General features: G+C 45.1%; 1 protein-coding gene across 3 annotated transcripts in view; it reads right to left on the reverse strand.

The window, feature by feature from the left end:
- Positions 1–23,198, reverse strand: part of NT5C3A (5'-nucleotidase, cytosolic IIIA) — a 656,918-nt gene that overhangs the window by 131,796 nt on the left and 501,924 nt on the right. For all 3 annotated transcript variants that reach the window (XM_069613233.1, XM_069613235.1, XM_069613234.1), the window contains one exon: positions 15,145–15,234. In XM_069613233.1, coding sequence (XP_069469334.1) covers positions 15,145–15,234 — 90 coding nt within the window. The remainder of the gene's footprint in view (positions 1–15,144; positions 15,235–23,198) is intronic.

Genomic DNA, 23,198 nt, shown 5'->3' on the forward strand with positions numbered 1-23,198 from the left:
CCAGTTTCCTTCTGGGTGCCGCTCAGAAGATTTTTAGCAGTGCACACAGACAATTCTCGCCTATTCAAAAAGATTTAATAAGGCACAAGCCACAGTAATTACCTGAAATGTTCTTTCTCTTAAAATAAGCAACTAGTCTTCATATTCTGCTCATTTGCATTATACTACTATGCAAGGGTGATCGTAAACACCTAAAATCCCTAACAGCAAAATACACACGCAAGAGGTTAAAAACTAATATGAAAAATTGGCTCCATGAACAGAAGAATCTAACCAAGATATGCCTACACACAGTAACCAAATAATGTTCCCTCGCCACCCATGACTCCTAAACTTGACTCTTCTACACTTTTACCATATTACTTTAACTTCTGCCCCAGAACACATTAAGATACTACCAGACAACCTTGACTCTTCCTCTCTTGGCTCTGTGAAAGGTTGGCAGACTTGTACCTACATCCATTTGTTTTATGTTTGTTGTAATATGAATAACGTACACACGCCAGAATTTCTGTTACTCATTGTGCCTTACCAAAAGCGTCACCCGCACTATACAATCGAACTACTAATGACTCTAAGTAAGCAGGCTAGTTGGATGTGTAACGTTATTCCACATTTTCTCTTCTTTATACTTATGTCATGCAAGTGCATTGAAGCGGCCCCCTTGCAAGTTAAAGCATTATAAAACTCAAATATTAATTTACACTCTAAGGATTTTGAGAAAACAAATGTGATGCTCAGCGTCTCCTACTTTTGCATCGCTAACATTACCCTACAAGTGGAGAGCAACATTGCAATATCATTTACTTTGCCTACAATGGATAATGGGTATGGGCTATGCCTGGGATTACTCGTCCATAGTATCACGGCACCGGTTAATCAGAAAGGAGAATGCTTCTCACACAATCTGCATTGTTTCCAAGTGTTCAGAGTTCCTTTGGGCATAGACCTTCTTACATTATATGGTAAACCGCTGCTATACAAAAACGGTTTCACTGAGCACTGCATAATCCTACACAATGATATAAGGGTGGGGTGTGCTGCAAACAATCTTGTATGCACTGAAACATAATTGTGTACATGCAGAGTCATGACATTCGTAAAATTCACATATGTTGAGGCATTATTGTGGGTCTGCAAATTTCCCAGCGAGTGTTTACTGCTACAATCCCTCGCTTTTTACAATGCTCTATCTACTAGTATTGGAGGTACAGGGGCCGGGGAAAGGGGTGGGTGGAAGAGCACATTTGCATAACTTCAACTCCATCAGGAAGCAACCATCGGCATTAGAGTACAATGCCCTGTAAAACCAGTGGAATTCAGCATTCACAACCTCCGGGGTGCTATAAAAGGCGGACCTCTCTATCCACCAGTTCCCAGAACTCCACGAGCCTACTCTTTATGTCACCCAGTATTGCCCGATCGCGTGTGCGCGCATACTCGTCTTCTAGTTTTTTGATATCAGCCTCAACCACAGAGAGGCAACGCCTAGTTTCCCGCAGCGTCCCAGAGGCCGTGGAGATAATCTCTCGCCTGACCCACACTTTATAGGCCTCCCAGAGCGTACTTGCATGACGGACCTATTCCGTATTTCTGTGGAAAAAGCTCTCAGACTTGATGTGTAGGTGCTCAGTAAGGGACGGGTCCAAAATGCAGGATGGGGGCATACACCAGTGGGGACGCAAGACCGCCATGCCACTGCAGGGATAGTGTGATGGGCGAATGATCAGAGAGGGTACGTGGATGGATTGTCGCACCCGCTACATGGGACATAAGGGAAGTGGGTATTAACCAAAAATCTATTCTAGAATGAGCATCGTGCACAGTGGAGTAGAATGTGTACTCTCGTTTGGAGGCATTGCAGCAACGCCAGGGGTCAGTTAATCCTAGGTGACAAATTACACTCATCACCATCCGCCCAGCAGCAGACAACTCCCTCTGCGAAGCGCTGGAGCAATCCAACACACAGTCTAATATAAGGTTGAAATTGCCCCCCCCAGATGATGTGTGAATGGGAGTCGTCCAGTAGTTGATCAAGTATCTGCTCATAGAATTGGGGATCGCCCGAATTAGGGCCATACATGTTTACCAGCGTTACCCCAACCCCAGCCAGTGAGCCATGCACTATAACATAATTGCCCATCAGGTCAATGCATCGCTTGGATTCTTGGAACTGTATGGAGCAGCGTATCAATGTGAGTACCCCGCGAGATTGAGATGAGTAGCTAGTGTATTACTGCTGTGGGCCCCAGGTTCTGGCAAACGTGTCACATGAGGACCCCAGAGAATGGCTCACCTGCAGCATTATGACCCTGGGAGCCCATAGGTTTATATAGGCTGCCACTTTACAGGCCTTAATAGGATGGTTGAGGCCACGTACATTCCAGAACAAGAACGTGATGTTAGAGTTCACCATTTTCTGAATCGTTTCATCACTCCCAACCTGGCGATGCATACCCCCCGCATACCAAGATTTTAAACACTCCGGGGTGCACCATCATTTGGCAGAAATAATTCATGATTGACCAAATTGACTCCCATCACCTGCTCCACAACTTCCGATCTAACAATGTATACCACGTTGAAGATTAACATATCAGACTTTATTGAAAGCACCATGACTCTGTTGGAGAGGTCTTCACTGGTTTTCAACTTATAAGCAAACATTCCCAACCCAAAACCGGTAAGGCACAGCAACGTTACCCGCCAAGTGTTAACTTGTTGAGGGACCATACCTTTACAAAGAACCTGGTTAACTCCCCCCACCCACATCATCATCCACAACTTGACGATCTAAACCCAGTCATAACACAACATGTCAAACCTTATGGGGGGCACTGTGAGCCCACCTCAATCCGTAAACCGTGGAGAGTGAGAGTAGAGCAGCCCCAATAGTATGTGTGATTATACCCATAATAAACAACTCTGGTAAAGCCGTATAGCATTTCATTGTCAACCGTTGTCCATAATGTCTGGGACATCCCCCCGCAAGGGAGAGACACCTCCACCTCCATGACCTCTGCGCGAAAGCGGTATGGAAATGTTGGCCTCTATATATGACATTGCATCCACAGGGTCCTCAAAGAAGTGTGATCTACGTCCATGTTGTAGCCGCAGTTTGGCAGGATATAGGAAGGCATATTGCACCTGCCGTATCCGCAGCATCTTTTTGACAGGATCAAAGGATTTGTGCTTGGAGAGAACGGCCTTCGCAAAGTCAGGATATATGTGTATATCAGAGGATTCAAAGCACGGCACCCCCATCTCCCTGGCCAATCACAGGATTAAGTCCCTGTCCCGGTAGTTGAGCATCCTTGTACAGGGGAGGGGGGCGCCAGGTTTAGGAACCGGGGCGAGGACATGATGCGCTCTTTCCATCAGGAAATGTTGTGAAAGATTGGAGGGGTGAAATAATGACTTAAGCAATTTCTCCACAAAGTGCTCCATTGTGCCCTTGTAAGCTGCTTCTGGAATACCGACAATACAAATGTTATTTCGGCGTGAGCGCGATTCGTGGTCATCACATTTGTTTCGCACCTTGTAGAATTCCTGTTGCAGCTGTACAATATCCCTGCCCTGTCTTGCGACCTGGTGCTCTGCCTCCCCCACCCTGGACTCTACCTCCGTAATTCGAGCCCCTTCTTTTTCCAATTTAGATTTTAGTGAGCCAATCGTGGAAACTATGTCATCTAGCTTCACATTGACTACAAGGAAGCCGTTTTGCACAGTTGCAAGCAAGTGATCTCCCTTGATGTAGAGGCCAGGGGGGGCAGTTCCCCAGTAGGGGGATCAGTATCATGGACAGATTTTGCAGGGTGTTGGTGAACGCTTCTATAGGGCCCTTCTTATAGAGTAGGTGGTCGGAGGATGCAATGTGAGTTAGAAGGAAGTTGTCTGTTCCACACAGGTCGGAAAAAACGCACTCCCGTGCTCAGATCAGCACAGACACACCCACGTACCCAGCTCGAGGGCCCAGCCACCAACCACATTCAGTAAACTAGGGCAAGGGCAACATATAGCATCCACCAGACGCAGCCCGGGGAGTGCTAGCACAGGCAGAGAAACAGCAGAGGGAAGAGAAGAAGCCAGTCAAATCACAGGTAACATCAGGGTACGCTGAAGTATGTGCCCAGAACCCCAATTCAAAGTACACAGCGGTGCCTCACCCCCTACTCTCTCTCCTGCGTGTTGAAGGCTGGCCAATCCTGTGCAGTAAGGTGGTTCCACTTTCATCTAGAGTTATGCAAAGTCATGTTTGGTCACATAGCTGGTCCAGAAACTGGTATTGGCATCTGTGCACTGGGTGCCACACACCCTCTATTATTCAGAGCACTCAGAGGTTAGCACCGATGTATCCTACAAGGAGACGGGAGTCCGCAAGGATACCCTTTACCAGAGCTCCAGATCTCACCACACCCACGTTGCTACACTACCCCACCTCACCAGGATGCCAAATAAAGCTCTAGGGCTGTGAATGCTGGGACCTCAATTCGGATGGACTTTATCTGCCTCACAGACCCGGCCAGAGGACATAGATCTATCCAAGGGGGGAGGTCTCGGATCTTCAGCACGTGAGGAATTGTGCAAGTTATTTGCCAACTATTGATTTGCCCAGGGGCCACAGAAGAGTTTGTTACCTGCAGGAGCCGATGTAGATGGCACCCCTGTGTCACAGCCAGGGAGTAGTCGAAACACACCACAATATACGCTGGTGCGTCCCCAAGGCGCACCGCCCAGCGGGGGAGCAGGTCTGCCAGCAAATTCAGCATAGGTTTCTGTGTGCCTGGGATCCCCCAGGCCTCCGCAGATCACGAGAGCAGAGCAGACTGGGGACGGTGTAGGTCAACTACAGGTACGAGTTGCTGCAATCAGGCTCTGTCCCGTCCCGTCCACCGGTTCCCCAACATTAGACCTACAGGTTACCACGCTCCACCTCATTGCAGTCGACGGCTACAGTCATGCACTCAGGGGAGTCTTCTAAGGTGGGGGCCTGCGCCGGATCAGGGCCGGCGAAGACAGCAGCAGTCGGGCTGCCCAACGGTCAAAGCACTGTACCAGCCCGACACCAAGCCCACGGCATCCCGTCCAGTGCTCTACCCTTCTTCAACAGAGGCACAATGGAGCGGCCAGCGAAGCAGGCGCGGCTGCAGCACGGCCCTCAGGAGCAGTCAGCTCGGATTCCCACAACGCGTAAGGAGATGCCAGGCACCCCACCAGGAGCCTCACGGTCCAACTGCCTTCCGCGCAGCGAGGGCCCCTTGTCAGTGCATATTCTCTGGTGTTCGGCTGGAGGCAGTGCGCCAAGTGCGCCACAGTGCAGAGGGTCCGGCACAGCGCGGGGAGTGCTCCACTCCCCCGCTGCTCACCACCGTCCAGGAGCAGGCACTCAGGATTTTCAAACGCCATGAACCTCGTACCCAGGCTCCGGTTTCAAACTGGACTAATGTCACAGCTTCACAGCTTCTTCCCAGACATGTAGATGACAGCTGGCAGGGATTAGAAAGGGTATAACTGGAGTTATTTATAAAACTGATTTTGTGAGGGAGGAGCTTCACGCTCAGGCGACCATCTTATGTGGCAGCTCAACAGCGCCCCGGCACAGGAACTTTTTGATCATCATATTCTGAGGTGCAGTTATTCTGTTGTAATTATCATCCTTATACAAATTATTAGAAGCATTTTCTCCTGGCCCTTGAATTACTTCATTAAAGTGGCACTTGAACTCCTATCAGCATGCTTTCGACACATTTCTTTTAATTGCCATTAATCAATCAGCAAATGTTTTCTGTCTGAATTTCTTGGCAGCCACATCAGTTATGAAAAGAGATATTTGTGTTTTGTAGTATACATGAGTGATTTTCCAGTGGCTTAAAACCTTTACGAGGTACTGTGGCAGACGTTGAAGTCTTGGACCGGTTGATAAGTTTTCTGTATAATCACATATGCCATATTTTATTTTAGCCTATGTGTTTGAAAACAGCGTTGTAAGATTTGTCAAGAATTGCAGTGGCTGGGAAGAGGAAATTCCTTTTCAAACTCTCTTCTGCGACAGTAGTTCACTAAATACACATGCTCACAAAGTGGCTTACCTCATTAGTCAGTTGCGCACATGGAAAATAATGTGCGTCCAACAACTAACCAGTTCCGCATTTAGAGAAAAATAATTAGAGGGAACATTGGTCTTGACCCGGTTTTCTTATCGACAGAGGAGCGCTGAAGAGGGCAACTCCTTCCCTTTGGCTGGTAGGACCAACCATCCCCAAGACGAACTGCAGATCGAGCCATCCCTTGAGGTGCTGTGACTTTCCAAATTGTGAATACCAGGGGACCCCTGACCCATTTGCAGTGTAACATCTTTGCGTGGACAAATCCACACAGAACTTTGCTGAGCTCCAGTTGGACCTCCACAGGCGTGATCACACTTATCCAAGTCCCCTGACCAGACTGCGTTCACAGAGCAGTCTTTCTAAATTGCTTTTTTTGATGAAAAGATCTTTTCACCTCGAATGCCTTTCTCTGGCCTCCTGAGAAGAGGATCCAAGGGGAGTAGGTGAGGACACCCACATATTTCTCACACCATTCATACTTCTGTCCCAGGCTTCACAGCTTGTGTCCTAGTAGGGTGTCCATTGTATAGTCCTTATGAATTGTGTTATCTTGCTATAGGCATTTTATTTAAGTAGTTAGCGTATCCTGTGGATCCCTACCTTTTCTATTGCTGCTTAAGACTTTTGTCTCTCTCATACACTGACTTTGGTGAACTCTTGGATAGTTAGGGATTGGGCTTACAAAGTATTAGAAGTCTTGAAAAGCGATGCTGAGAAATATTCTGCTGCTAAATAGTGTTGAATAACCCTTCTTTTCCTTCCTCCAGATTTTGTCTGTGTGACTATATAAATGAATGAACCAATCGTTTCTCTGTATCAAATGCAGGTGCACGGCACTAGAAGTTATACGTAGAACTGTCAGTGTCATTTTCTGTAACAATTGTAAGTGCGAGCAACTATTATTGAAGCAGTCACAATTGATAAGTAGTGTTGATATTTCCTGTGTGTTTTAGTTGATCTAAAATAGTATTTACTTACCTGCCTTGTGTATATAAAAGACATTGTTATTATAACTTTCATTGTTTTAGAGTTTCATTTGACTATTGTATTGACTGGGTTCAGTGTACTTGCCTACAAGCTCACATCCTCCTCCTATGATAAGCCTGACTCCTCTGCCATTCTACCTAATCCTTTGGGTATGTGAAAAACCAGAGGATGTTTCACAACCTATACCCTGGGGATCCCTTACTCAGGTGACCAGGGCACAGCCATCGTCTTTGGATCCAGACCCTGGGGGTGGACAAGAGCAGGAGGATCACCTGGGTGAGGGGTCCTCGGGGAGTGGGGGAGGAACGCCCAATGGCAAGACATGGTATCCCCCCTTTCCAAATATCCCTGTCCCATCCTATTTCATAGGTTATTCCAACTTCCAAGACCCCCCCTGTTTCCTACACAAAAACTGAGCCGAGGAAGAGGAGGTCTGAGGCTGAAAGGAGTACTACCCATGTAATACATTGGACATGTCCCACTAATAAGATCAGGCAGGGTCAGGAACCTGGCCTTAATTACAAACACCTGGTACCTATTAGCTCTTCCCACATGGTTAAAAGGTCGAACACTGAGACACACTTGGAGCAAGGCGATGCACGAGAAGGAGCAGTTCTTCCAGGGCAACAGCAAACCAGGTGGAGCAGAGCGACAGGCCGAGGGACGGAACCATGGTACGGAGAAACCTTGTACACCACCGCGAGAGATCGTTACCTCCGTAGGGCCTTTAAGGTTGCACAAGGAGGCCTAGCCAGAGAGAAGAGATAAACCTCTTTTGTGTTTCAAGGATACCAGCCACCCTCCCGGGTTAATGGAAGAGTTGTGGAGGTGCAGCTGCATTTGTGGCATCAGCCTTCACTTCAGGATCAAAGTTGCAAAAGACGAAAATTGATTAACGCAGCCGCTGAGTTGATGAAATCAATGAAAGTCCGGTCTGTGTTAAATGAAACTTGACGCCAACAGTATCCGACGAATGAGCATTGTAAAGAACTGTAAATTAAAGATACAAAGTAACAGAGTGGCCCAGCGAAAGAAGATTGCCCAATCGAAAGTCTCTATGAAATGTCTGATGCTGTAGAAGTGGCAGGAAGAGAAAGAAACTGATTTAAGATTTGAACTGTTAGGTTTGATCCCTGCCAAGGGAAACCTGGATGTGAGAGATGTCTTTGAACTGTTAGGTTTGATACCGGCAGAGAAAGCTGGGATGTGAGATATATCTTTGAACTTTGAAATAAGTACTGTGCTTGAAACTACATTTACCAAGAGGCCTTGGTGCAGGAGGGGGGAAGTGACTTTTGATGAAAGAAGGTCGAAGTGGTAATGCCGAGGTAAAAGCAAAAGGATAGCAGTTTAGAAAGTCTTCGACAGTAGAAGGAAAGTGAAAGGAGGCTTGAGTCCGACGCAGGTAAGCCTATGAAGGTTTGATTGAAGATTGGGCAAGGGAATCCCCACAAATTGTGAGTGAAAGGTTTGAGCCTGGCGGAGGGACACCTGTACTGAATTGTGGTAACCAGAAGGAAACACACTTGAACTGCATACAAGCTAAAAGGTGACCTTTGCTGAAATGAGAGAAAGCACAGAGGTCCAGCGGATAAACTAGTGAATTTTCGTGGAAGGCCAACTGGGCCCCGGTCCACGAAACAAACTGCATCCATGTGTCCAAAGCCAGAGTGTGTCACAAGGTCCAAGTGTGCCACCTTAACCCATGCTACAAAACGTGGGGAAGGGAGTTTACTCAGCCATATTGACACTTCTTTTGAACACTGATTTTCCTTTTTGCATTACACATTCCCTTTAAACATGTATTGTATTTGAAAGAGGGCAGGCATTAGGTTTGTTAGTATATGTCATTTTATTTTGACTAAGGACTGACTAGGACTATTTTCTTTTTGTTTGATGGCCGAGAATACTCCCATCTTAGTTACTAGGCAAGATAGTCGCAACCCCATTTAATCCATCAATAATGGTTTTGAAACTTGCAGCTTTTGTGTCAGTGTCTACTTGTGATACCATGCCTCCCTCACAGGTAGTACACACCAAGGGATAGTTGTATAGAGTCTTACCTCCAGGTGGACGTTAGGAAAACTCCCCTAACGTGCAGCTCATATCGGAGGAAATATCTGAAGGAATAGTTTTCCACCACCAGGTCCCTGGCGGGGGACAAATTGCCACACCAAAGCACTCCACAGTGAGGAAGCCACTGACTTCCTACAGTACACCTCTACTGGAGCATCAACAGTTTTGGAGACTAATCAGGCATTGAAAGACTATGGGGCTGATTCATGGAATTATTTGCGCCGAAAAACAGGGATTTGTGCGCCATTCTGCCCGCAAATCCCCATTGGTTAAACAGGGATTTGCGGGCAGAATGGTGCACAAATCCCTGTTTTTTGGAGCAAATAATTTCATGAATCAGCCAGTCTATCTTTTTTAAAATCTAAAACAAAGCAGGGAGCTTTTCCGTATTTGTGCTACCCGCCTCCTTGACTCAGTGTTTCCCAAACCTCAGTGAACAAGGTTTTTGATTCTGTTGATAGCCTCACTGCCAACTCAAATGCTTCAATGTAGCTGGCATCTCTTTCCTCACACTCAATGTTTTCGTACAGTATATTTTTCAAATGAATCTAGTATTAAGTCCATGGCAATTTCTGCCCTGGCTAGAAACAGGAACCAGCTGCATACTGGACTATAGGGACACGAGGAAACAAGAGGCTGGAAAGTGAGTTAGCCTTTTCAAGATTGACAGAGAAGACAAACATGAAAAGTAGTTGGCAAGATTGACAGAGAAGACAAACATGAAAAGTAGAGGCCACACAAATTTGTGTGGCCTCCTCCTGCCTCTCCAGAGACGCAATTAAAGTCCTTGAAGTCTCCTCACCAGAGTGCTAGACCAGATTATAGACGAGAATCTGACCAGCTATATTCAGTCTTCTCTAGCTCCGGAAAAGGGCACCAAAACCACACAGCCACATCCAGTCATGAAGCAACTCTTGCCTGGAGCCTTCCCTGTTGATCCCTGCTGCAAAATCCCTTCCAAATTCCTGTCTTCCATCTACATGACAAAGAAATCCATCAACCAGGTTTTTGGCTGCAGATCCTGAAATCTACCTGCTGCAACTCTTCTTCTGTGCTGTGGTCCTGTGTTTGCTGGGGTATTTACTCACCTTAAGCCTTTTGTGATTCCTGTATAGCTTCAGGGTGTTTCTTGTGATTGGGATTTCTCTCATCCAGTTCAGCCAGGTCCACTGCTGGAATCCTCCTAGGGTGTCGTCTCAGAAGTCCCTGGACCCTACCCAACTCTAAAGTTAACTACTTACTTGTATGAACGGTCTTCCACAGGAAAACTGACTTTTTCTGCAACTGAATCCTATCTTACCCTGCCTACACCCTGCAACTAGACCACTAGGGCCCCTCTTCTGCCTCAGAGAACTAGTGCTATAGACTAGGGAAGGACTGGCTAAGAAAAGGATTCTGCCTTGAAAAGTATAACAAGTGTTTAAAAGTTACTTACTTGTGAAAGAGTTGATTGATAACGGCCCATCTGAGAGTGCTTACTTACCTTGAATGTGTTCTGCCATTCTGAAAAATATATGCAAGGTTATTTTACTCACTTGTGAATTGGTTATGCCCCTTTCCCAAAAGTAATGCTGTTGGCTTCACTATTTCTTTCAGAATATTAGTGTATAAGTATACCAACTGGGTCTTGCTTCCCCTGACCTGCTATAATAAGTGTAGTGTAGGTTTTACTTATGTTGGTCTGCTGTGGGCCATCCTAAACTAAGTCGGAGAGTTATTGCTTACCTCAGTCAGTGTTCCTCCGAACTGAAAATCAACTGTAATTGTATATTACACCACACGCTCTTACTCATCTGCTATAACTGTGTTATCCTTAAAACAGTTATAGGTCTATTACCCTTGACTTACTGTAAAGTAATCTAAAAGTAACTGATGGTTTTGCTCCCCATGTATAGGTATGTCCTATACATGTGTTTGATGAGATTTGACTTCCTTAGAAATAATGTTCGTTTTCTGAACAGGGTCTATGCTTTGATATGTGTAATTTAAAGCATTGTTTTGTGTTTTTATAATTGTATGTATATATAATGTGATAGTACTTATTTACCCAAGATTCATCATGACCTACTTGCATTTAAATACACCAATTGTTTTTACAATACATAGTGTTGCAGTGTTTCTTTGGACCATATATATGTTACAATTTCTATGTACCAAGCTACAGCCCTCTCTCCCTCCTACGGTAAGCCTGGCTGCTCTGTCTATGCTACCGTATACTCGGGTGGTACAGCCTTATACTAAGAGTGGAGTTTTGTACTGTCTCAGTTGTATGGTTTTACTAATCCGTTGGACTTCAGAACAATTGTCCCAACAGGGTTTCTGTAATCATTACATGCCATGTTTACACATAATTGCATGGCAATAAAAAGGTGCTGCAAGTCATGAAATGTTGTTACCTTGCAGCCAAGTCTCTCAGACTGCCCGCAGCTTGCCTCCCTGGTGCAAAAATCACCAGACTGCTGCAGAACACTGGTTGACATGCTGTGCTTATTCAAGGTGAATACTTTACAATCAATATTAAATACTTCCAGGGCCATTTAAGAAACTGTACATTTAGAAATCGTTCCAAAATATAACATCACTTCTAAATGTACCTATTAAAATGTTATCACTATTGAGTAACAGTTCACTCATTTGATGACAGTCCCCTAAAAGTAAATTTCAACACCTTTGCAATCAAATACACACAAAACGGTGCTGCAAACATCAAATTATAAACGGACATTTCTTCATGTTCAATTTCTTTTTTAAAAGCATGTCTTACCTTGAAGCTAGATTGAAGCAGTCTTCAAAGCAAGGCAACTTTTACATATTAAAAACAATACTTAAAGCATGTTGAATTATTGTAGCCCAACTTTCTTTTAGGCTCAAATTCTTAATCAAATTTTGGCCTGCACAATCTTATACACTGAAACAAAGTGCATCATGTCTGAATATCCACCAGTGTTAAGGAGAATTATCAGAAATGTGCTAATTCCCTCTATCTTAGAGACCCCCAGTGACTTTGCTGGATTTTGAGGACTTGATTTGTTGAACCTGGAGAGAGCAAGACCCATTTTTTCCCCACTCTCTCATGCGTTTTGAATGTGATTTTGTATACTGTGCTTCTTTTGGTTGTGGCATCTGATAAACTCCATAGGCATCATCTTTTACATTGTGTCACACAGCACCTTCAGTGCAGTGACACAGGGAAGTCTTTCAGATTTCCCAAAAGTTTAAATACCTTCTCTGGGATAAACTACTGTTTCCCAGAGCAGTAAAGTGAAATTGACTTTACTTACATTTGTAACTTTCTAGACCCAGTACACACTATCTTACAATAGGGTGCTCGAGGGGTTACTTAGTATCCCCTTTATCTGGCTACTCATGTAACATTCTTATGTTACCCTTTCCTCACCGAATGGCTGGTGGCAGTGGTTTACTTTTTACTACCATTATGGGATTTTACAGCAGGCTGCGTTCGCAGCCACTGTAAAACCCCCATGGGTGCGATTTTTGTCAAAATGGCCCCAGTCTTCTTTTTTTTGCCATTTCTTTGTGGAAAGGTCCTTCGTGAGATTTACTCTGCGCGCCAAACCAGGTTTGGTCCCTTTGTTCATTTTGCCTTTGGCGGGATTCACGAGTGAAGCCCGCCTCTGGCTCCAGGGTTTCTTGCGGGAGCAAGAAGCAATGGAGGTGCCCGAAACTCCCTGTGCAGGAATACATTCATAGGTGATTGGCCGGCTGGCTGTCCGGCAAGGACAGCCACCCGGCTGGGTGACTGACAGCTAGTGTAGGCTGGAATGTATGGGAGTAAGCTGCATAAAAGGCAACGCTTTTTGGCTTGGAAGGTAGAGTCGACCATTGGACGAAGGAATCCGAAGAAGAACTTGAAGAGGATGCCTGCTGCAACTCCTGGACCGTTGGTTTGCCCGGTGAAGCCATGCTGCTGTGCTGAAACTCCAAATTCGTATCGACAGAAAAGCCCCTGCAAGGACGACTTCTCCCCTTGAGTTGGTGGGACCAATCAACTTCAAAGTAAGCGTCCTGATCATCCATTTCAGAGCTGGCTGAATTTCCACAGAGTTGCTGCTGAAAACTGTATAGCTAGGGAGAGGAACACCAGTTTGTGTGCGTTGCTTTTTAAGCTGGCCAGGAGCTCCAGGAAGAGATTCCGGACTCCCAGGAAGCAGGAATGACCGAGCCTGAGCCCCCTCAACGGAGTGCGGGACCCCAGATGCAAGGAAAGCCCATCTCGACAGCCAGGAACCACAGTGTTGCTATTTGCGGTAGACGCGAGAAGCTGAAACACTGAACAGCCACTTGTTTGAAGGTTGGCGGTCGCAAGCAGTGACCGTCCCATTGCAGTGCAGGAGTCTCCAGAAGTGACCCCCCTCTTGTCCCCGCGACTGAGGCCCAGGAACAGTGAGATATGCAGAGCTGCACAGGAACAAAAGTCATCTGCTGCACTTTTTCTTCAACCTAAAGGTACTGTAAACTCTAAGAGAACTTAACCCTTGTTGTGTAGCAACTTGTCCTCTGAGACTTGCTTGGTTGCATGGGTAGAGTTGCTGTCAGCTTCTTTACTTCACAAGCCTAATCAGCTTGTGGCCCTACTTTGATTGCTTCTATTCTACAAAGACGTTTTAAACATTGGAAAGACCTTCTTCTTACCTGCAAGAAGAGTTTCAGTTCACCTTGACTTTTGCTAACTTAACATTGGCTGGCCTGGCTCCCTGAATGACTCTTCTCTCTTCTGCTTATGTGTTTTGACTTCCTTCCAGGAAAGGGTTAACTAACTTTGCATTGGTGGGTTGTCTTGAAAGTACTTACCTACTTAAGAATAACTGTGAATACTTGTTTTATTCTGAACTCTCTTCTCTTTAACACTACCTCCAAGAATATTCTAAATGAAACAGTAATATAATAATGCCAACAGCACCCTAGCTATTGAAGTCACCCGAGTGTGTAGGTAGTGCCTGTGTGTCATCCCAAATGGGTATTTGCTGATTTAGATAACTAACAGTGTGTATTTTTTGGAGTGTATTTGTGTGTTGTTTTATATTGCTCCCTTCTGAAGAAGGCTTACTATAACTGACTGGTAAATAAATTAATGGTTTACTCAATAAACCCTGTGTGTAAGAGTCTATTTGAATACTTGTCACTGTGAATCTCTCTGCAACTCCCCTACAGCTCATATTGACCCCTCTTGACCTACTCGACCACACTACCAACCTGTGTAGTACAGAGTTATACCAAAGGTTGGGCTCCTATTGCCAGGAGGTCAGGGTTGTTGTAGTGCACCCAAAGGGTACTGCATACAATCTTGCCTAACAACCAGTTAAACCAGCACAGACATTTACTATGTTGTGTCAGGATGATATGTGAGGGGCAGAATGACAACAGACCATGATATTATGGGAATTTATAGAGCACGTTATGCATACCCACAGCAATAATTTGTCTAGGATTACCCTCTCATGGTTCTCAGGATAAAGACCTCGAGAGGATGAAGGGCAGAGTCGGCTCACCCGGTGTACTGAAACCATGTTGCAGGATAGTCCTGTTACCAAGGCAGGAGCGATGTGCGTCAGGCAGCTATCCTCCCAACAATTAACCTTAAGGAATCATTTATCAAAACACAAGCATCAAAAGTTATCTGCACACTTTTCCCACCTAACCTGTGAAACAGATTGTGCTGGTTGAAATATAAATGTATTAAAAGTGTTCCCTATCGCAAAATAATCTCCAATTGAAAATGTGCCCAATACTGTATGCTGACTGTAAAAATCTAATTGTATGATACACTACCGCAGGGTCATAGAGGTGTACAGCACTACAAGCACAAGCAAACCTACGTATTTAGACACAGATGTGTTTTGCTGTAGTGATAAAAAAAAATTGCTTCCCTTTAGTGTGTGGCGAAAGAAAATATTCACAAGAAATCACCGGCAACCAAATATTTTGTTTTTTCACAAATGCAAGGACATCTTACTTGAGCATAACATCAGAGTCTCTGACAATTTCTGCAAGTTTGTCCTTCTGTAAACGTTGTTCGATGAGTAGTGTGTGTGATTTTGCATACCTAAAGCAACAAAAAAAGATAACTTTTTTCACCAACAATCTTTCAAACGGAAAATTAAAAGTTAATCAATACAGAGCAAACTTGATAAAACAAATACAATTTGGAACTGAAATAATTAAGCATGAAACATATGGTCCAATTTTTTTAGGGGATAGTTCAATGCTGGTAGTTTGAAGAAGAGTGCAACACTTTGCCCATCTGTTTCTCAACAACAGCCCCATTAATAAAAAGTAGTGACCCAAGGGGCAAAGGATCCAAATTCTCGGTTTCGAACGTCACATTGTCCAAGAGTCTGCAACCTTCTGGTATTCCTCTCTGTCCCAGTCACTGCTGCACCACCATAACAGGTCAGTCTGTGGTGATTCTGACTGTGCGAGTGGCATGTTTTGTTACTGAAACACCCAAGATGCTTAGCCCTTGTCATCTGCAGACATTAACGCTTTTTTCACAGCTTCATGTGATCTCATGTCCGGTTATAATTATGCCACATAGTTTTGGAGCAACTACAATTATTCCTGGTTTGGGGAAGTAATATGAAAGTAGTAATTGGTGCTGTATTCAAATGTAATGTGTCCAACGTAGGCATGGAATGTCGGGGAGACTAGCAGCATATGCCACTGGAAGGGAATCAACTGCAGTTTCAGCTAGTAAGCAGGTTAGTCGACAATCATGATTTTCAACGGGTAATCACAAGGCAGAGATGGCAGTGGTTATGCCATGGTGTTTAGAGCGTAGTCTGATAGGAGGTGCATTTTTTTCTAAGGGGGTCCCCAGATCAGGGAACCAGCTCACCCAACTTCCTGCTCATGCAATATACGCTTGCCCCCCATCTCGTGTGTCCAAAAGCACCCAATCACCTCACTCTTTCCTTCTATCACTAGGACTTCAGTCTCTATTCTGAAGGACCTACGAAAGGAATACACTCGCTACAGTATGGCATGAGCTCGTTCATTTTGTCCCGCCCACCCGCTCTGATATAGGAGAACGTTAAAGTAAATAAAACACACAAAGACATGCCAACTATAATGACATGATTTATTTCGAAAATTGACAAGTTAATTGTAAAACATGTATGGAATTATGCAAATGGCAAAATCTGAATAACTATTTTTAAGGAAACATGTGAAATGCGTTTACAACAGTGTACATGTAATTTAATCAGGATTAACTGTAATACTTGTTTTATAATATGCAAACATGAGAACAACAGCTGGATGCCCTTTTTCAGGATCCAAGCCTTACCCGAATGGCCATTTCTAATCAGACTGAATCCCATGGACTGGTCTCCTTCAGGGAGGCATTGGACTTTCTCTGCGGTAATGTGTAAAATGGCCTGGCAGCCCTGTAGGTGGTATCTGGAATGGTGCAAAGCATTACCTGCACACAAAAGCTATAGCCTGCCAAAACCTCAGGAGAGCTAAGGTAACCCGCATTAGAGGAGGACTGCCCTAGGACTGTTTATGACCCTTTTTCTAAACCAGTTTTATTCCACTACTTGGGGACAATCGTGCCTTTTGAGATTTCTCCAGCACTCGGATATGGAAAAAAATCAAGACACAAAATCCTTCAGTTCGCCAAGTTACGCCCTTAATTTCAGGTTTTTAAAAAAATAATAATTTGTATTATTTTTAACCACACACCAAACTTAACTAACACATAGGACATTTACACATATCTGCTTCTCATCATTACTTTAACATGTTACACATCATAGTCCTCCCTCCTCCCATCCCCTTAACTCGAGCACCTACTTCAAACGAATTTGTTGCTTGGGGCTCATCACCTACAGTGTTTCCCAACATTTCATCTTCACTAAGTTCGGCATGGGAAGTTCCCGACAACGCCGCCACCATTTGCCTCCATGCTGTCAGGGGTCCCGCTTCCTCCTCCCCTACTGACTGCTTCGTACCATGCTACTGTCTCAGCCTCTGCCCACTTCAGGAGGTCGGTCCACCCCACCTCTACCCTAGGTCTTTGGGCTGCTTTCCAACCCATGGAGATTCTCCGTTTGGCCAAGATGTAAGCTAGGTCTTTCAGTTTGCTAAAGTGCTTTAGGTTGCGTGGTCAACAAAACTCCCAGGCATGCATGCCCACACTGAGTCCACCTCCAACTTAATCCCTTTTTTGGGACAGTCTTTGTTGGACCTCCGTCCAGAATCCTCCCACCTCCGGGCAACCCCAAAACATGTGAATCATCCCGGCATCCACCTCCCCACACTTGGGGCATTTCTGTTCCTCTATTGTAATTGGAGCCTCCAGGTTCTCCCGTTCTTCATCATTTAATTTGGGTAATCCTATGTCTTCCAATGTTTCCCGAGTCTCCCGGCCTGCCTACTGCCCTGTATCTTCGTAGAGGTGTTTTGTAGAATCTAAGGAACCCCTCGTTCACTCGCTCTTGGGTATCCCAGGTCTGGCCTTCTTCTCCCCTTATCTCTCTGACTACTGGTCTCGGTCTCATTTATATAACCATGCTAGCAGCCTCCCTGGTTTGTCTCCACCTGCATGTCGTCTTTCAATATATTTCTTATAGCTTAGTTCACATAGCCTTTCCCATTGCTCCCAACTGGTCTGTTCACCCCTTAATTTCAAGGTTATGTTGCTCCTCCTGCTGGGACCTTTTCTGGTGACACATCGAAAAGAAGAGAAACTGATGCCACAACGTAAAACAAATCCGGGGAATGAGCGGTGAGAGCCACGCTGCCCAGAACTCTCTGCTTCTTCCTGTGCCTTGGGAATTTTCTTATAAGGCTAATTTCCCAAACCTAGAGAGTCCCCCAGCAGCTTTGCTGGATTTTTGGGGTTTATTTCTCCTGCTAAGAGTGAGACTCTTTTACTCCCACTCTTAGGCATGATTTGAGGTATGTCTCTGACTATTTGTGTGATTTTGGGCTATGGGGTCTTTTACTCCATAGGGTATCATCTAATTATTGTGTATGTGTTACACAGCACCCTCAGTGCAGTAACACAGGGGTGTCATAGTGACCCCAAACATAGACTCCATACCCTGGGACTGACTACTGTCTCCCAGGGCATGTAAAGTCACCATTGACTTTACTAGTCCTAAATTGTGAACAGAACCAGTACAAACCATCATATTTTGGAAGTACTGGAAGGGGCTAATTATATTGCCCCTGGGTCTGTATTCAAGGGGGGCACTGTCCAGTCCCCCCTTGTCGAGTTTCTGGCTGGTGGCAGTGGTTACCACGCAAAATATTCCACCGGAATATTTCCTATGGGATTTTCCCATTGATTTTAAACGCACCACTTTTTGTGCAATGTTTAAGACACTGCCGGTTTATTTAATATTAAATTCACAGTTGGGTCTTTCTGCCAGAACTCTTTTCTAAAATGGAGTTCTTGTCCGTCTCTGTAACTCTGACCAAGGTTGAGCGCTTTGTTCCACTTTTTGGTGGGCTTCTCCACAGAAGCCCTCCAAATGGTGCCACTCTGTCTGGGTTCCACAGGATGTGTGGTGAGGGGAATTGGCACTCTGGACTGCTTTGCCTTAGCAACTCAAGTCGCACTCCATTCTGAATGGCCCAGTGGTGAGCCGCCCGGCTCACCACTTAGCATGTTTGAGTGACAGCTAGGCTGTTGAATGGGGGTTTTTCTGCATAAAAGCAGGGCTTTTGGGACTGGAACTTCAAAAGTCGCCACAGGACCTAAGAATCCGAAAAGGGAAGAAGCGGAGCCATCTGCAATGACGACACCACCGGTGGAGCCCTGCTGCAACGACCTCACCACTTTCCCGACGACAAGAGAAGTCTTCTGCTGGAAGAGCCTTCTCTCTCTGAGCTGGTGGGATCAACCAGTTCGCCCCTTTCGCTTTCCAAAGACGTCTTTTGGTCGACTCGCCCGTGCCAAACACCACGGCGACCGGATAGCCAAGCTTCACCACTTTGACCGCGAATAAAAGGGACGCACCTTTTACCGACAAACTCCGCAGCTGGTCTCTTCCCTGGGTAGTGCAACGACTACAAGGTTCCTCCTCGACGAGATCTTCTCCTTCCCTGGTCGAATCCACGACTTGCATCCACTGCCAGGAACAACTGCCGCCGTTGGAGCTTCCTCTCTCTTTAAGGTACTGTGTTCCACCTGGCCTCCCTTTCTTCGGATTACTAAAGGTGACCCTTAAATCCTTGGCTTTCCAACTGGGTTGGCTCCAGACCTTCTAACTTTACTTCTCGAATCACCCCATCCTCTTTTGAACACTCTGCAAAGACTTTTAGTGCATTTTAAACCGTGTGGTCCGGGGCACATTTCGCTTTGCTCCATTTAAAGTGGGCCTGGCCTATGGACTTTGGCTCTACAGTGTATACTGCCCTCACTGACTTGCTTTGGACTTATAAAAGTGTTGGGAACTGTTTTATTTTTATACTCTGCCTTTTTCTCTCCCTTTAACCTAACTATTGGAGTGCCATCTAGGTTACACGCTCACATCTGTTTTAACAAATAGTGGTGTTTTAACTCTGACTTGTCTAATAGTTATCAAGGGAGGTGTTTTTACTTTATCTGACTGTGTTTGAACTTGCTTTTGATTTAGAGTGCTAGTGTGTTTTTTAAAGTGTGTGTTAAATAAATAATTATATACTTTTGATACAAAGCTCTGGTCAGTGTTTGCTTGTTTCACTGTGTTTTTGACCCTATTGTGTATACTCTATATACTGCCTTACTCTTCTTGAGAGAAGTCTGACTGCTCAGCCACAGCTACCAGGTAAATCTGGGTGGTGCAGACTGGTACCAATTGGGTTTACTGCTTACTCCTGTAGTCTTAATCTTTTTGCAGTGGTCCCCAAGGGAACTGCACAGGATTCTGCCTAACAGGAATGCCAGGCCTAGACCTTCCCCTGTCACACACTTAGACGTACCCAGTTGGCAAAGTGATGTGCAGCTTCCAATAACCTAAAAAAGGAAAGAAGGGTATGTTGTGCGGCCTGCGCCGTCGGGTAACTGAGTGTTAGTGAGAATGTTCAGTTTCTGTGCTAATTCCCTTTAACCTGAGACCCCCCACCACTATTGCTGTACTCTGGACTTTTTTATTTTAATCTCCTGAGTGAATGGAACCTTTTACAACTCACTAATGCTTTTTCTGTGACTTGGATTTTTACTGTTTTATTGAGTCTGGTAAGCGCCATATGTTTAATACAGGTGTCTGCTTTATGCTTAGCGACACCCAGCACCCTGTGTGCAGTGCCACTGAAAAGAGCCTTGGACTTCTCTTTATGTTTACATACATTTTTTTGTGAGAACTACAGTTCCCAATAATAGTAAGATCACTTTGATCTTGCTTGCCCTTTCTTTTGTGTGTCCAGAACACACCACCTTATGTGGGGTGCTGGTGGGATACATTGTAGCTCCTTGACCCACTCGTCATGTAGCTTTTAGTTACACTGACTAACTTAAATGGCTGGTGGCAGTGGTTACTTTTTACTTCCTTTTGTGCAGGTTGCTGGCAGGCTGATTTCTCAGCTGCAGAACAGCACCAATGAGTGCCCATTTTCCCAAAATGTCTCCAGTCTTCTTTTCTCGCCATTTGTCATTTGACATTTCCTTCTGGACCTTTCTTCTATAATTTAGAGTATGTTTGGGTCCTTTGAGTTTTGCCTTTGGCGGGCTTCAGTCCTGGAGCCCCCGCCCCCCCAGGCTCCAGAGTGTTTGGGAAGGCAGGAAGTGAGAGAGGAGCCCGGAACTTCACTGTCCTTTGTCTGTAGGTATGCCTGGCTGAAACCAGTTCTAACTGGGCAGCTGGCTGTCCTGAAGGATAGCCAACCCCACAGGTGATCGGCAGCTCTATGAGTGTGAATGAATGTTTTCCAGCATAAAATGCAAGATTTTGGGATCACAGATAAGAGTTGACTAGTGGAACAAGGAATTCGAAACAGAAGACTAGCAGAGAAGCCAGCAGCACCTTCGGGGACGGCAGAAGCACCAGGAAAGCTTTGCAGCTGTGCTGACCCGTTTTCACATCGACAGAAATAATAGGCCAAGGATGACTTCCTCCCTTAGGCTGGTGGGACCAACTAGCTTCAAGAGCTTCTTCATTTTGGGCCATCCCCCGTCTTGCCGTGACTTACCTGGGCTGCAGAATCCCAATACCCGGGGCACCTGGACCATTATCGAGTGCATAGTCTTCTGAAGATTGAATCCGGCTGAAACTTTGCAGGCATCCGTGTTCACCAGAAATCCCCAGTAATTGAAGAGAATCCAGCTGGCGATATTCGTTTCTTCTTGGCGCCAAGAAAAAGGCGTCAAACCACAAAGCTGCTGGAGTGAGCTGAACTCATTGCTGCCAACCCCTTCTCCAGAGTGCTGCCGCAGAAGCCACCAGAGGTCCCGCCCTTTCGTCACCACGACCAAGGAGCAGGAATCAGGGTCTGCAATGTTGCACCTCGAAGGAATACAGCTACAATGTATTCTCTTTCAAGGTACTGTGGGGCTTGGGTTGTAATTAACTTGTGACATTTTCGGTGCTTCCTGGCTTGGGAAGTGTGGTTTTCTTCAACTGAGAGTTGACCTCAACTCTTAGGTGCAGGCTTTCCAGTCTGGGCACTATCAGGTAGGCTCGCTCCCCTTGAGCACCTGTGCTTCTTAAATAACCACTGACTAACTTTTCCTCCGATCTTCATCAGAACTGGAACTGTCCATTTGACGTTAGCTGTCCTGGTTTCTCAAAGGTCTATCTTCTTGAACCTATTGGCTTCGGCAATGCTGGTTCCTCCATAGGTTTTAATTGTGAACACTTATTGCTAGGAAACCGACTGTCTATATCCCTCTGGCAGAGTGCACTAGTTATTAACAGTTGCTAGTTGTGTTCTGCCTAACTTTGAAACTTTCCCTCCCATCTCAATTTTGCAAAGGTGCTATACTCAAGTGCTGATACTGACCTTAATTGAAGTCACTCTGTGGGCTGGATAGTGTCCAGTCATAATTTCGAATGAAAAATTGGGAAAGACAAAAAAGTCGAATCAAAAATGTCGAAAAAAAAATGTCGAATTATTATTTATTTTTTTCGATATTTTTTTTTGGCTCTAGTTTATATAAAAAAAAATAGGTAAAAAAGGGGGTTTGGGTGGGGGAACCCCCCATTTCGAAAAAAAAGTCCTAAAAAAAATAATCTACTTTTTTTCCGACTTTTTGACTTTCGAGATTTTTGTATTCGAAATTATGTCTATAAACCGGGCTGGATATGTAAAGCATAGAAAAAGTTACTCACCTGCATTATTGTTTCTTATATTAATTGGTTCCATTCACATTGAATGTTTGTGTTAGTTTCTGCATTTTAGATTTGCTTGTGTGCATGTGTATATATAAATAAACATATTCAATATAACTTTGAGTAAGCGTTTACTTGGATATCTGTGTGAACTGATTTCATTGTACTGCTGCTCAACCACTCTACCGACTGTGTAGTACAGGCCTATATTAAGAGTTGGGTCCCTGATACCAAGAGAAGTCATGATGTCCAACACCAGTTGGACTTTAGAAAAATGTGCCTAACACGGGCAGCGGAGCATGCAAATAAAGACGCCAGTCTTTTGCAGTTACTGGGAGTCTGCCCTCGTGAGAGGGCGCCCTCCCCTTTTATTCAGTGACGCAGCCATCACGGTATGCAACACTGACGCACGTGTTTTGGCACTGGGTGTTTCAGCGCGGTCTTTTGGCCACAGAGCCTTTTTTGGCACGGCCACATTGGCCTGAAGGCCATTTCGGCGCGGGCTATTTGGCGCGAGGGTCGTTAAGACGCAGCTGACATTGCAGCCTATGTGTAAATGGTCCTCGTGCCGAATGAGCTCCATAAAAATAATAGAACGCGCTCAAAAAAGCAATACACTTTATTAAAAAAAATACTTTTTTGGGAAACATCTTATTGTGTTCCACAGGTAGTTCCTGTGCACGCTCCGATACCTGAAAGAACCAGGTTCGTGCTTAAAAAAAAGGCCTTATAAAAAATACATTGTTAAACA

This window comes from Ambystoma mexicanum, chromosome 5p (genome assembly GCF_040938575.1).
Source record: "Ambystoma mexicanum isolate Mex_15411 chromosome 5p, UKY_AmexF1_1, whole genome shotgun sequence".
Lineage (NCBI taxonomy): Eukaryota > Metazoa > Chordata > Amphibia > Caudata > Ambystomatidae > Ambystoma > Ambystoma mexicanum.